This window comes from Mesitornis unicolor, unplaced genomic scaffold, assembly GCF_000695765.1.
Source record: "Mesitornis unicolor isolate BGI_N332 unplaced genomic scaffold, ASM69576v1 scaffold7832, whole genome shotgun sequence".
Lineage (NCBI taxonomy): Eukaryota > Metazoa > Chordata > Aves > Mesitornithiformes > Mesitornithidae > Mesitornis > Mesitornis unicolor.
The window spans coordinates 40,735-56,900 of NW_010168596.1; the positions used below are offsets into that span (position 1 = coordinate 40,735).

Genomic DNA, 16,166 nt, shown 5'->3' on the forward strand with positions numbered 1-16,166 from the left:
TGAAAGAGCAATCAAGTAGTTTAATGCAGAGGCATATGAAGTAAATCAGAAGAGCTTCACAGACTTCAAAGGGGCTGTCGGAAATTATTCCCATCCCTTAATACATGTTTATCACTGTTGGTGTTCTTGATGTCTTCTTTCTTGTTCTTCAAATTCTCTTTTATTTTGCTTTTGTTCAGTTTATTCATAATCCCTTGTGAGAAATGTTTCTTAATTATTTAACTTCTGTAATATGATGGTAAAGTCAAGAGACTGATTGGAAAATTTCTTTTATAGAAACTTTGCAAAGCAGTGATCATAATGAATCTTTTTTTTTGTATTTAATGGAGTAAATATGAATAGTGTGCAGATGTGTTGCTTTTGCTCATGTCATTATTATGTTAACAGTCTCTGAGACCAAGTTGGACTTGATTTCAAAGTTATTTTAAAACTTGGCACTTTTCTATGAAAATCTCTTTCACTTTCAGTGTTTGACAAATGGTGTTTTACTCCTGATGTTTGAAATACGGTATCCATCTCAGGCCCCTTACAACTTGTTTGGTTTACAATCTTGACCTCAGCCTGCCTATAACGGGTTTATCAATACAAAATTCTGCCCACCATGAAGGTCTCTTCAGAGCTTTGTTGCCTTGAAGGATCTCTGCCCACATATTTTTATATAACTGCAAAATAATAATAATAAAGGATTAGTTCACACAGAAAATAAAACCAGTAAGACTTCTGTGAGATACATTATTTAACTTACTGGTTATAATAAGATTGTGATTGAATTTCTAGATAACAAATGTGAATAATTATGTAGCCGCAAGAATAAACACAAAGATAAAGCACAACATTTCAAAGTACCATGAACATCAGATATCTGTGTAAATCATTTAGACCATCCTTAGCATTAAAGCAGGAAACCAGTAACCTGATAATTTCTTGTTTTCAACCTGACACAAGTTGTATTACCAAAGGTAGAAATTTGGGAACAAGGTTATATTAAGCTAATCTTTGTTCTGTCCAAACCTGAAGACTGTGTCTGAAAGCACCTGTGCATGTCTGCTTTTACCTTTATTGCAATACACTTCTGGAAAGTAACATAACTTCTCTCCCAGATGTGAACTGTTCATTCTGAGCATAAGAAATTCCTCTCTCATGAGCAGATTGTTAATTCATCATCTTCATCAATTTGCAATTTTATGTGGAACAGTTAAAACATACATGGGAAGTAAATTCTGCAAAAGTATAATTTTAGCAATATTTGGCAGATTATAATTAACTGAAGCTTAAAAATTTAAATAACATTGTAGAAAGATGTGGAAAGGAAGGACATATTTTCAGCAGTAAGTTAAAGTTCAGTAAAATACAATATTAACATAGTGTAAAAGTAGTCAATGATGTAAAGTGAGAAGCCTTTCTTCTACATCAAAAGATGGCTTGGCCCTATGTATCTGTGATGATTTAAACAAATATTGAAATAGAACCTATTTAACATTAAATATATTTTATCTTGATTACATGGGCTAGTGTTAACTGTTTATTCCATTCAAAATTTATTACTGTCTAATAATTTTTAATTGATCTTTAAATAATTCTGGCAATAACTTTGTATACTGAAGCTGAGATTGTCAAAGCTTCTATGAGGAAATGATGTCCACACCATCAAAGTTTCATTTAAAGAGGAGAATCTGAATTCTTATTTAGTGCTTAAAGCTGTCTGTGTCAAATATGGAAACCTTTCCTCTGCTCCAATTATGATCTGTGGCTCACGGTGCAAGACACACCGCTACAGTGCAACACGCATTGTCCCGAATTAAATTAGTTTTCCTATTATGCTTGGATAATCTATTCTTTACCATGCTGTAATTTTTACTAAAATGTTTGCATTGGTTTTGAGAAGTTGCAAAGATAGCAATGAATAGAGAATTAAATACAGACAGCCAGGAGACGAGGAGCTTTATTAAGTATTTTCTTTGAGTCAGGGATTAGCAGCCTTTTTCAAATTTCAGTTGAAAATATTTACACAAGTTGAAAACCACAGACTTAGTGGCAGTTCAGAAAACCTTCCAGAATTCTGCAGAACATGGGTTGGACATCACTGCTTGAAATTATTTTCTCAATATGACTCGCTGAATTTACAAAAACATTACCTAATAGTACACAAAAAAGTCAGTAGCGTTTAGAGTCCTATCTGCATGTCTCACATATTATATTCCTAATCTTAACCTCCAATATTAATTCCTCGTACTAATAAGCCTCTGTGGCTTCTGTATTTGTGCGAACTAAGAGCTAGCAAAAGAGGAGCTAGCCAAATCCACTACATGACACCTTCCTCAGCTGCTGTATAGAAGTCTCCAGCTGACTGCTAGAAAGGGAGTAGTATTCTAGGAATGGATCACTGTGTACTTGCACTATATTTTATATTCCTGCCTATAGCATCTGCTCGCAACTTCTGTTAGAGACAGAATATGGACTTTTGGCCAATACAGATTTTCTTAACATTCTTACAGATGATGTTCCTTCTCTTAGAGTTACTTTTGGAGCTTCCCTCCCATGACCATTAATTTAATCCTCAAAAATCTATAGAGGTAGAAACAGAATTTCCAGTGATGATTATAGTCATCTGGCTGAGATGGCTGGATATATAAAGCTAGCCTTCCTCCTTTATTTGTAGAGACTGTGTTACCAAAGTAATCATTCTGTTAGGTCAGTGTCTGGTTAGAAACATCTGGGCTGCCTTCTGTATTGCTTGATCACCATGGGAACGATGGACAACTTCAGCCATGAAGGCACAGGCAGAGAATATTGAAAAGCATTGAGCACACCTGACTCAGCGATCCTGTCAAACTTCCTGGCCATCTCCCCAGGCTCTAGTGATTCTCTACAGGCTCTATCCATGCTAAACCAAACTACTGTACTGTGACACCAGACTCTACATAGTAGTTATCCCCCAGCTTGGCTCTGTGGAGTAGGATTGGCCAGTAAGCAAGAATTTTTGGTTGCTGAGACTTTGGAACGAAATATAGCTCATTAAATACGTCAAAGTAGAAAAAAATCAGAAGGGCACCATAACATAGTATAGCTAAATTCATGGTGCACCCACATCCTGAATCCTACTTCTAGGTCTGGTTATGATGCCTCAGAAAGGATATGGCAGAACTAGGAAAGATACGCAGAAGGAAAACAAGGCCTGTCACAGGAATGAAAAGACCCCCCCACATAGAAAATATATACAGACTCGGACTAGGAAGTATTTTTTTCACAATACTCAAATTATGAAAATTATGGTGTCATGGAAGTCAAAAGCCGAATCTGAATTTGAAAATGGATGGGAAAAATGAATGGAGGAGAGATACATCTGTGGCTATTAAATAGAATGATACAAATAAAACCTAAGGCTTGAGATATCTCTTAAAGCACCAACTGCCAACAGTTGAGACACCAGGGAAGGGACCCCTCATTATTTAATCTGTTTCATACAGCGTTTTCCTCGGCCATCCTCAGTTACTGAGTATTCTGTGAACTGGATCCAGTAGGGCCATTCTTATGTTCTTGATTCAGCTTGTGCTTTGTATAATTCAGACTATACGAAAAATACCTCTTGGCCTTAACAAGGATGGATTCATCAAACCAAGGAGAAGTGCTAATAGTACAACATCCTTGAAGTCTGTATTAAGATCACTGAGATCACTTGGGTAATGCTGTACATTGCACTTATTAGTACAAGATACTCTGTCATATCCTAGAAATCCCACTGGATAAAAAGATTTTCAAAGAACTCTGCAATTTCTGATGTATTTTTTAACTGGACTATGTTTTAAATTTCCCTTTCTCTTATTAAAATAACTATTTTATGAAAAATTAAAAGAGAGAAATAATTTCACATCACACAAGCTGGGTAATATGAATACCAATAAAAGCCGCAAAAGTCCTAAGCAGAGAAGAAATACACCTTACTACCTCTCCGAGGTATTAAGCTATATGCCAAAGACATGTTATTCTTTAAGGAATCTTCGGAGATGGTATAATTTCTTCTTTATTTTTTTGTTCAGCAGCATAGATGTCCACAAGAGCAAACTGGAACAATACTGTATGAGTTTCCCATTGAAGCCTATCTCCAGCAAATGCAAAATGTTGTTTTCTGCTGACATCAATTTAACTATGGTACATTCCACTGAATAAAGTGTTTTCTTTTGTAGCTGTGAAGTGTCTTGAATATGTTACGGCTATTTACAGGCAATAGCCTTCTTAATGATTAAACCTACAAATTTTGAAATGGGTTTTCTTACCTCTCCACTAGCTTTACCAATGGGAGAGTTGAGAATGAAGTCAGGAGGAGCAAAGACATCAACCAGGGCAACTGCATCATCTTTCAACTGTTTAAAAACAAAAGGCACACATTTGGCAATTTCTGTAGTTGCTTATGGCTACCCATGAACTACAGAGCAGCATAAAGTTTATTTTCATCAAGTACCAGCTATTGGTAATTTAGAGAAATCCACAACAAGGAGTCTAGATTTGATTTGCTTTTTTCTTCCCAGGAAAATTGCCAAAAAGAGTGTTTTTTAAATGTTTTCCTTCTTCACTTAGGGAGTTTAAAACATATTTTAACCAAGATGATACTGTTTACACACATAAAAACATGTATTTCAGAATTTTAAAAACATAACTTCCAGATTCATCATTGAAATTTTACTTACCTGTGAAGAATATGATCCAGTTTGAAAAGCTTTTATGTTGAGAAAAAAAGATTAACTAACACAATAATGAAATAAATAGAACAGGATTGCAATATTTCACTGGCTTTCCAACACAGATTGCAAGGGCACAAATGACAGAGTGTTATTTTGTAAGATACAATGTTTCAGATTTTTTGGTAAATAAACTAGGACTAATTTCAAGGTCAATGAGTTACTAAATTTTACAGGAAGTTATTTAGAAACTATTAATGTAATATCCTGCTAATTTACCCCTTGAAGTTTAGAATAACTGATACATCTCTTTTTTAGTATTTGTAAACTATATTATTATTTAATAACAACAAACAATCTTGAAGGCTTACCCTGTAGCAGAGGTCCAGAATAGCATTCTGAATAAATCTCCCAGCTTGTTCACCGGAAGCATAGCCACCTGCAAGTACATTCACAAAGAAGCATATACCAGTTAAGATTACACTGATACAATCCTTTACAAAGTAGTTTATCAGTTCAATATTCAGGAGACTAAACAGATTCTCCTGTGTAACTGGATTGGCTGTCTTTCTCTAATGAGAGGACTCCAAAACTGTCAATTTAAGACATTTGGAGTCTTTTGCACTAAGAAGCTGCAGTACAGCATCTGGCTGCCTGTCCTCCATCCTCTCTCCCAAGCACTGGACCACATCAAATCTTGTGAGCCCTGCATCAACTCTGAGCTAAGAGTCTTTTGGGTTAATTTGTAGCTCCAGTTTCCTGCTCCTGAAAATTTTGTCCAGAATGGTTGTTTCACATTACACAGGCAATAAGAAAATGCCCTAATCTCAATCTTAATTCCCTCCCCCTGCCAAGATACAATAAGGGAAAAAAATCCTCATCTTTAAATTAGGACTTTTATAAAGTGACACGCACAGTATATTCAGAGTGCTGATCTCACCTTGATAGAGCACAGCCAGATGTTTACTTAAAGACCAGAGTCCATACAGAGCACTGAGATTCTTAAGCACTGGCTGCAGACTAGATGGTATGTTGGGATCATGAGTGTAGTCATGGTATCTTTGCAGCACTATTTGTTCGATAAAAGCAACGGCTAATGATCGACAGTAGTAGACCTTAGGAAACAGAAAAAAAGAGCACTGAGTAACAACATACAAGGAACCAATCCTTGGTGTAAAATGACATTGCTCTGGTAAAGTTGGAGATCTGTTGATTCAGATCCACTGATCTAGCTTGAGGTTAATGTCTAACAAGATACTCTAAAAGATAACCATTTCTACAATGTCTTTGCAAACGTTAGTAATGAAATGCCTCATGAAATGCCCCTTAGAAATAAGATCCTAATTTTCCACTGTGTTCCAGTTTGGGTGCTCCTTATAGTAATCCAAAGGGAGCACAGATTGTACGTCTTTTACCAGTGTAATGTAGCAGTTGAACCCAGACTGGGATCAAGTAGCTACATCAGAGAGACCATGCAAAATCAGGTTTGCTGAATCTAGGATCATTAATAAACCTTTACAACTTTAATAAGATAAAGGTAGGTTTATATTTATTTAACATTATACAGAATTTTACAAAGAGGATAAAATCTTTGAAGTGGTTCAGTAACCTACTGAAAACTTATGATAATGCATTTAAATGATAACTAAAAAATTGGATCATGTTAGCATAAGTGCATTCTGTTTATGGATTGCAATAAAGTGCAGTACGTTTTGAAAGAACTGTCCAACTCATCTTTGCCAATATCTGATCAGAAAGGCAAAAGTCACCAGTTACTGTTAATACAATGTATAAAATCTTAAGTGATTGTACTCACACAGGAACACTTCTCTACTTTTATATATGTCACATTTGCTGCATCACAGCGTATGTCCTACTACCATGAAATAGAATGCTGACTGAAAACACTCTTGCTGGTGACGAGAAGAGAATATGAAACCATTCCTGTTGTGGCTGATTTGTTGTAAATTTGTGTTTGGTTTTAATCCATTTGTTCAGTTGTTTTTTTCTTTAATTTAGAATTAGCTGATTAGTTTTTCTTTTTCTTTTGAATACTTGCATCATCCTTGCATTTAAATCCACTGTGGCATTTAAAAAGGCATATTCCAAAGAGTACTGTCTCTCTCTTGAGAGCTGTTCTGTGACATGCTTATGTCCAGGCTGAGATACAAGTGTGAACTGCAAAATACTCATTCATCCTTTGCAGATTTAGGGAGGGCTTCCCCCTTACTACAAGGACTTTTTAGATATGAGTGTCAATTCCCTAGTCAGAATGAAGCATTAATTCCCTATTCTTCTCCCCTATAATTCTATTTTTTTCTTTACCTTTGCTTGCACTTCTGTATTGTTTCTATCAGGCTATCCCCAAACTAAAATAGCCTAGGGATAGGCTAGGAATCATAGCAAGAACAAATATTATATATTAATCAGCCACTGGGATGACAAAAAGGTGCTTCCTCATGCCCAGAAAGTTTTAAATCAAATAAGTACATGTCTTTAAAGCACAGCTTGTAAATAATTTTCAGATATTTTTAAGGCATGCAATTTAAAAGGAAAACTCCTGCTGTCCTGAAGATGAATTGTAAGGAGAAAAAAAACCCCAATGACCTAAGGTATATCAATGCCTATCTAAAGAGCAGTTGTGAGGCTAAGTATCTTTAAATTTTAGCACATTTGGACATAGAAGAGAAACCTCATACTTCTGAGCAAACCCTTCTTTCTAACACAGTGGCCCTGGCACCAGCCTCCCAAGAGGCAGCCAACTGACAGGCAATCAGACTTGAACTTCTGGCAATTCTCATTCTGAATTGACCCTGAAGAGTTTCTCTAATAAGCTGCTTCTAGGGTAAAACCAGGCAATATTTCTTCCACTCTACCAGTGGTTTCACACAGACCATCCCCTATTGAAGCCAGGATGGCTCTTTCTAGGTGCAGAGTTGAATATTCCTTCCTGATGTTTTTTTAATGAGCTTTCCAGATAAGGTGAATGACACTGGCCATCTTCAGGGAGCAGATCTCTCTCCTCAGTGACAAATGCAAGTGTTCTTTACCTTGGATGTGAGCCAGTTTTTCTTATGGAGTTAACGGCAGAATTTGGGGAGCTTGGGGATATATACTGAAATTTGGAGCTAAGCCATTCCTAGCTGTTAAAACTCATGGGCGAGTGAGTGGATCTGCTATATGTAGATTGTCAATGTTTCCTTTTCAGGTTCCAATGCTGTCAGTCTGGTATCTTTCATGAGTAGTCTGTACTATAGAAATTAGAGATGGAAAAGACCTATTAGGTCATAGAGTCTACCTACCTGCCAGAGCAAGATTCTTTCCTACAGTATGTATTTGGCCACAAGACCAGATGGAGATTTAATAATCAGATACTGCAGCAGATTTAATAGTAGTAGATTTAGTCTTCAGAAGCTGTGCTATCAAAATTCCAGGCACCACTCAGCACATGCCTGCAACTTTTCTGAAGGAAGATATATCCTAGAAGACAACTTCTGCTTATGGTAACTGTTCTCCTGCTATCATGTTCAATACGATGCACATGGACAGGTATTACACTTTATTAGTTATCTGACTAGCTGTTTTATGCTTGAGGAAATTGTACTTCATAACACAAGAAGATAAAACTAACAGAATGTGACAAACCTGGATGAAAATAAGTAAAATAAGAAAGCTGAATAAGTATTACCTGACAGTTGTTTTTTGCCTCAAAATCACTTCGGCCAGACTGCTTCTCCTTGCTTAGCTTTAGGTCACTTTCTCGGAGCAGGTAGCAAACCAGCCATTTATATGCTGCCAAAGGAACTGTGAAAAAGAGAAACCCCAAATTCTTAACATTCACATTTATACTGCAAGAAGTCACATGCAGATTCTACTGCAGTCTCAGTTTTTGTTACCCAAGATGAAAAGTTAAAGTGTTAATTAATCAGCTCATTAACATGACACTTTGCCCATTACTGTAGATGCAGAAAATAAGCTGGGTAAGGCAGTCAGATTGTAACTGTATAGTGAAGCCATACCATGCGTGACCATACGCTAGTTCAAACTGACCTGAAGCTAAAAGGCCAGGTATATCCACAGCTTAATTTAGATACAAATATTTTCTGACTCAATCAAATTTTTTAGGCTTGTTATTTTCTTCCTATATTAAGACTTAGGTCTACAAAGTACTCAGTCTCCTCTGAGAATACAAGAACAGAAGACAGTCCACATTTCATGGACCCCTTTGCAATTGTGAAATGATGCTACGTACTGCCAAGCACATGACTTCTAACATTGCAAAACTGGCTGAATGTAATTGCATTTGAATTACTTGCTTTGTATGTAAATGCATTACATTTTTAGAGAAGCCTGAAACTATTAAGGAAAAACAGTACTTCAGCATAAAGGCCTTGTATTAATCCTGCTTGTGTCTGAGCTTGAGATTTCATGTAGAATATTATTTCGGCAATTGTGAGTGTTCACATGCTGCCTAAACATAGGTACCTAAATTAACAGTTCAGTTTCTAACAGAATGCAACAATAAACAGATTCAGATATTCTTAGAGCTATACATATTCTGGTTCAGTAGGTATTACAGGAGAGAAGAGAACATGTGCTTAGGTATCAGTCTGTGTTCTGCTGGATTTCACAAGTTGGAGACATACAACAAAGAAGCAAGCAAGCAGTTGTGTTGAACTAGTCCTTTTCTTATAAACTTTTGTATTTTGAAGATTTTACCCCTTAGTTATTATGATACTATCTCACTTGGTACTGTGCATCACTATCAGAAGTTCAGCTTTTTTGCAATTATTTGAGCACTGAAGTGGTTACTGAATTCTAGGAATCCACTTGATTGCCCCTTATATATCTAAGACTGGAGTTTTGTTCCCTGGTATGTTCTCAGTTTCACAAATTTGCTTTTGCTCAGTCCACTGTCACTACCTCATTATCTGCTCTTTTCATTGTTAATTTTTGCCTCCAAGGGCCAATTTGGGTTCACAGTGATACAAAAGTGGGAATGGCATCTAATGTCATACTTGATTTAATTATAGTGCAGTAAGCCAGGAAAACTGCAGGGAATCTTCTTTCACCATTACTCATTTTCCTCCATGCAACCAAAAGCAACTGTCAAAAGCAGAGACACTTAAAAACCTCTTCAACATATTTCTAAATCACAGGTGTGGTTTCTAAAATAAGATATCTTAGTGATATAAGGTCATGGCAGTCAATGCCCCTCACAACAGTTTCACTTGAAAACAACAACAAAGTGGCAAAAAACGCTAGATCCCAAATGCTATTTTAGAGGAACAAAAGTATCTGACGCTACCTTCCATTTCAGAATTGAGGCTGAGGACAATAGGACATAGTTTAATGCAAACCATGTTCTTAGTAAATTGAAATGCATATCATACAGCCAGCAAATAGTAATATAAGAAATATCTAATAAGTAGCAGAGTTTGAATCTCAGATCTCTGGATCCTTTCCTCTGGAAAGGAATTTAAGATTCGAGAATCAGTTTAGCAGCAGCAGAAGGCTACCTGAGGAGTCCATGCAATCTTCAACACTAATGGCTGTGAATTTCCAGCTAAGGATATGATGGTAGTCTTGCAAAAAGTTTATTGTTCCAAAAGGTGATTCAAAAGGAGCTTTATCTGAAATACCAAAGAAAATAAAAATTATTTATGAGAAAAGAAATCAAACTCTTTGGAACTAAAAGCCTATTATAAAGCCATGCACACAGTTGATAGGCCAGATGCAATTAGGTCATATCATTTATTTTAGTATGGCCTAGTCCAGCCAAATGAGGACTGGTGGATGAGTGCTGAAAAACCTGACATCACTGCCTGTAAGCCCTGTAAGATTCAACCCCTATTGCCGAGTCTTCCAGTTCTGTAAGATGCTGGTGAAACTCACTGCTACAAAATTGAAACAAAGTCATTTATCTAGAGAACTACAAAATGTACTGATGGATATTGTAACCACATTAGGTGATACCAGTCCTTTTAAGAACAATGAGCAGAGGGTACCCAGACTCACAAGGACTTTAGGAGTAGTTCTAAACTGCAGGGAGTAAGATACTACTTAACCTGATGAGGGATGGCAAAACGTCTAGCTATCTTCTGCAAGACTTAAGAGAAAGAATATTTCTTGCAGCAATTATCTGTGTATTGTGAACGTATCATATGATGGAGTCTGTAGCACATTATTTATGCTCTACAAAATGATTAAATTACTGCCAATTATTTTCAGCATGAAATTACCTCCTAATTCCATTAGTTACACACTGTTGGGTCCAGCATAGGATTCCACAATGAAAACTTACCTCTTACACAATTCATCCAGCTCACTAAGTAGTTGCTGGTTTGCTGAAGCAGGACATTGTTATCTCCCTCATATGTACAGTTTGGATCATTGTCATTTCGGATCTCACCCAGACGATTCACTTAATAAGAACAAGTGCACAGTTTAATATATTGCAATGTATTAATGAAAGCTAAGAGGGATTAAATAATTATTCTGTGACAAAATGCAGAAGAGTTGTCTGTTCCTGTATGTATAACTATTGTTAGCAACAGATGAGCTTGGAAGTTCACTGTTTAGCTTATGAAAATGAAGATACTGGAAAGATTTTAGAGAAGTGTGTCATTCATCTTACAACAGGAATTTCCATCTATAAAGTCTGCATCTTTATTTTTGGAACTGAGACTGAATCACATACACAGTCTTCTTCTGTCCAAATGCTGGTGCAGATGCTGCACAGGTTTAGTTCTTTTTGTGGTATCAGGTATAAAATGAACTTTAAAAATATGAATATGAGGGAAAAACCCTTTAGAAATGTATTGCTAAAATTCAGACACTGTGAGGCAACAACAGTCAAAGAACACATCAACATAACCACGCTCCATCAGTGTACGCAGTAGTCTGTAACTTACTGGCAAGGTAACCATGTCCTCCACAAGCTTCTCGGCACTCCTGGGCTGCCTGCTGAGCAGTCCAAGAAGACAGTGGCTTGCTGGCAGCAGATAAGGCATGAATCTCACGTCCCAAATCAGACTTTGTGAAAAACAAGTTATAAGTGAGAAATAAATTTTACACAAAATAAGTTTGAGACTGGTTAAAGCCATAGTTATGTGTACTGCTTTACAATGAAGAAAACAGTAACTTGCAATACATAAATAAAATTTTCTGAGATTTATGCAAAGGAAGAACATTTTTTATTTTTTTTTTCTGCCACAAAAAAACCCAACTCTGCCACAACTGAAAAACCTCTGGCACTTTCCTATATGAGAAAGCAGTAATTTGTACCGGGTAATGGCCAGATGGGTACATTTTAGCTCAGATGTGCCAGATGACATGGCATTGCATGGGACAGTTCACTGCGTGCCAATCTTTCCCTCCTAAAGATGGAGAGGGAGGTGGTTGAAGGTGTCACGTGCAGAGAAAGCTTCTGTCCCCTCTGTGACATTAGCAATCCCTCTCTCTGCAGTTAGCAAGGGGATTTGTATGTTTACTGCCTTACCCATTTCCCCCTGATCTTCCAAGCATGAATTCTGCAAAGAGTAGGAAAATGTAAAAGTACCCCCTCAATTTCCAGAGACTCACAGTAGCCTGCATTTATACGAGCTCTGCTGGCCTTCCTTTGAAAATGTGTACGGAACTCCACTTCTTGGAGACAGGGGGCTGCTAATACCAAAGCTTGTTTAAGAGCAACTCTCTGGTTGTTTTGGGGTTTTTTTGGGGGGTGGGGGGTGTGTTTGTGGTTTGGTTTTGTTGTTTGGTTTTATTTTTAAGATCTCCTGTAGAACAAAGGAATTCATAAGGATTACATTCTTAACATGGTCAACAATCATATTTTTCTCTATCACGATTGTTTTTTGATAGCCACTTGTTCTGGTTTGAGCTAAACAGAACTAATTTTCTATTTAGTGGTTAATAGAGAGCATCTGTCCAGGATTTAGCGTCCAGCCCAGCCCTAAACCAGGACACCACTGTTCTGCCTAAGATTAGAGACTGCACCAGTGATCCTCAGAGATAAAATACCAGATTAAAAAAATCAAACAGATTCTTCTGTAGTTTGTGCAAAAAGAAATTAGAATACCCAGCCATTAGTACAGAGATCTTTAATGAGCTTTATTTTAGCTGAAGAAAAGTCTGAGTGTTTAAGTGTGATCTGAGCAATACTTATCCAGTGTGTGGACACTAATAATTATATTGTAAAAATTAAAAATATAAATAAAGCTTATATATAATAAAAAACATACTGCAGTTATTTTCTTTGAGAATCAAACTTTTGCAAAGAGGTGACTTCCAGTGGTCTGATTGTGGATGAGAAATTAAGCATTAAGACTCAAAAGTCTAAGCTTTTTTCTCCAAACATATTTATCCTACCACATGAATATGAATTGCAAACTCAAGCCAAACTCACAGCGTCTGTGTGGGAATTAAGAATAGTATAATTTCAGAAAGTCTTTGATATATGCCCCCTGCAGTATCATTTACAGCAGTTATAAGCTGAATTTGCATCATTATAATATATTTATGATAAACAATTCTGCAAGGCAACATAGCTTTAAATCTCACAGAAACCAATAAAACTTTAACGACTCCATCAAAACTAATTCGGACACTGAAGGCAACTTTAATAATTACTTCGTATCTCCCATATATCTGAGACATTGCTCTAGCATTCTTGATTGCAACATGGCCTAAAACTTCTAAGTCCTGCATTTAGCAATTTCCAGTTTATTATAGTAAGAACTCAGCTAAGAAGAAATGTGTGAATATCTCACCTGTCTCTGACTCCTTTGCTTTGTCAATAAGCCTGCATAAAATTCCACAAAGTTCTCAAACAGGGTTTTGGAGAAATAATCTAAAGCATATGCTGCAGCCAGATAAGGAAGAAGACGCCATTGCTAGAATAAAAATAAAATATATTTGATTGCAATTGATATGTATTTTTTATAGGTATATACATGTAACTATCTTTCAATATTGAACCAACCCATTTGTTTTTACTTTGTTCAAACTGGAAAATTGTCTTATGGAGAAGAGAGCTCAACAATAACCATCTATAAACATAATTAAACGTAATTACTCTATACACAAGTTACAGTTATGTTATTCTAGTTCATGCATTTTATGAATTTGTGATAAATTCTCTGTTAAACCAGTGCAAAAGGTCACTGAAGCTTTTGGGACCAACAACATATTTTTGCCCTGCGTTTATACAACGTGTGGCATGCTGAGGCCAGTCATGATTCATGTGTTCTTCAGTACCAACATCACAGAGGTCACTACTGTTTCAGTTGCTTGTTCACTGCTGAATGTGCATTAGTGCTGGTTGCATTCTGTGAGGGAAAAAAACCAACAACAACCAACAAAAAAACCCAAACAAAACAAAACAGGGCTGGGAAGAAGAGAAAAAAGCATCTTTGGTGCTCCATGCAACTCGGAGCCCATAAGGGAAAAGAGAAACTGCTTGAAGAAGCTTTTGTGGTAGAGCAAGAAAGGAATGAGAGGTTCAGCAAGCAGAGCCTACAGAACATGCCAAAATTGAGAAAAATTGAGACTCGAAGAATAGTGGGAAGCAGACCCTGGCTTATTCAGAAGTGGAAAGAAGGTGGCTTCTGCCAGTTTGTAGAAACCCATGAACACTTTCAAAGTTCCAACACTAAATGCAAACCCTAAAGGCAAACTTGGAAAAAAGCATCCACTTTGCAAGGACAAACTGAGCAGGTATGTTTTCAACACTTCTTTTCTATTAACCTTTCTCATTAAGCACATCTGAGTTTCCCAGTTGCCCTACATACTTTTTTTTCTATTTTTTCAGAGCAAAAGGTGTTATTCACCTGCATAACCTGCAGAAAAAACACTGGTTATACTCCTCTCAAAATTAGTGCTAGCTTGAGACTTCACCACAATGCATGCCATTAATTTCTACACTTTTAAAGCATAAAGGCTAAAAAAAGATAAAATTAGCATAACAGCAAAAGAAGCACTGACATCTTTACACAAATACTGCAATACTTTAAGGTGTGCATATAAGACAGTCTTTCTCTGAAAAAGTTATTATTTTAGAAGAAAAATGCTTCTAGGTACTTCAGAGAAACATGAACATTTTGGGGTTTGCTATTCCAAGAACTTTACATATAAAAAAGTCTGATCGTACCAGGAGAAGATATTGAGTTGGAATGAACCCCCACAGCTGCACTAGAATGACACTTTAGTTGACACAGAAAAGTTTAATTTCATTAACTTCAGTGTCACTATCTTGTTTTGCAGTAGCTCTGAGTTTCATTACAGAAAAGTCTGTAGATGTGGATCCAAAGTATTTACCTGTGTTTGGTATTCAAGAACAGGTATTTCCTCTTCATCAGTTGGTCCAAACTGACGGCGAGCTGCTGAGAAGCGAATGGCTATCGACAAGGCAAGCTTTAAATTGGTCGTGGAAATTGCTGTGATCAGAATTCTGCCAGTGGACAGGGATCCCAGAGCTGCACTAAAACGCTCTTTAACATCCTGAATGAATAAATGGCACAGACTGAATGGTGAGTATAACATTTAATTTACCTCCTCCATAAAGATACAATTCTGGTAGCATGATCAGTAGCCTGGAAGATCGGCCAATTTTGTTTCTTGACACATTCAGATAAGGTGTTCAGGCAAGACTCAAAACAGTTTCTCTAAACTACTTTGGGATCAGCAAGGTAACACAAAGAGCAAGTCAGTAAAGTCAGAAAGGTGAGCTGAGACATCTCTGAAAGTCAATTAAAAAACCAGCATTCTCACTATCTCATGTGAAATTCTCAACATAAGTCAAGGTATCTAGTACTTCCCAACATGAGAGGCCCATGTTCTATCTCTAGATATTAAATATACCTTTGTATATTTAATGAACTGTATTAACAAAACAAAACCTTGACTCATACCTTGATTGAACTGGAGTACTTCCCTTCAGCTGTGACATCTCCAGATATATTCAGTATGTTCTCTTTAGGTACCCTGACATTGTGGAACATGGCAAATCTGTTTAAACAAATAGACAAGCAATGTAAAATCGACCTCGAGCTTGAGGTAGACTCAACATAGCAGAGGAAATTCAGGATGAAAAATTATTTGTTATAACTCCTCAGTTTTGTTTTGTTTTGTTGTTTTTTTTAAAAAAAAACTCAAAATGAACCACCTTATTGACTATTAGGAGACAATTTCAGCAGCTTTGTAAATAAAGAAGCAAACAACTAACGGATGAATAATGTATTCTGTTTGAGAGGAAGAACAGAAGAAGTTACTGATTAGAGACTTTATACAGAGGTAGTATGTAGACACTTCCACCAACAGCCCAAAAACCTGAACGGAGTTCTCAGTCTGCATTAGTTCAGGTAAGTTACCTAGCCTGGTATCTCAGCTATCGCAAAGCTTGGAAACATGAACAACTTCCTTCTCCTGCTTACAACCTGACTGGGCCACTCTGACTCCTAATAATTCCCCGTCACAAACAGTTCTGCTGAA

The 16,166-nt window shown here is 36.7% G+C and overlaps 1 protein-coding gene across 1 annotated transcript in view; it reads right to left on the reverse strand.

Annotated features, from left to right (window-relative positions):
* Positions 1-254: 254 nt before the first annotated feature.
* Positions 255-16,166, reverse strand: part of ACOX3 (acyl-CoA oxidase 3, pristanoyl) — a 33,420-nt gene continuing 17,508 nt past the window's right edge. The window contains exons 8-18 of the mRNA XM_010179071.1: positions 15,587-15,683; positions 14,994-15,176; positions 13,448-13,570; positions 11,591-11,711; positions 10,981-11,100; positions 10,196-10,309; positions 8,365-8,480; positions 5,617-5,791; positions 5,048-5,115; positions 4,275-4,361; positions 255-662 (exon numbers count right to left, since the gene is read on the reverse strand). Coding sequence (XP_010177373.1) covers positions 543-662; positions 4,275-4,361; positions 5,048-5,115; positions 5,617-5,791; positions 8,365-8,480; positions 10,196-10,309; positions 10,981-11,100; positions 11,591-11,711; positions 13,448-13,570; positions 14,994-15,176; positions 15,587-15,683 — 1,324 coding nt within the window. The 3' untranslated portion in view covers positions 255-542. The remainder of the gene's footprint in view (positions 663-4,274; positions 4,362-5,047; positions 5,116-5,616; positions 5,792-8,364; positions 8,481-10,195; positions 10,310-10,980; positions 11,101-11,590; positions 11,712-13,447; positions 13,571-14,993; positions 15,177-15,586; positions 15,684-16,166) is intronic.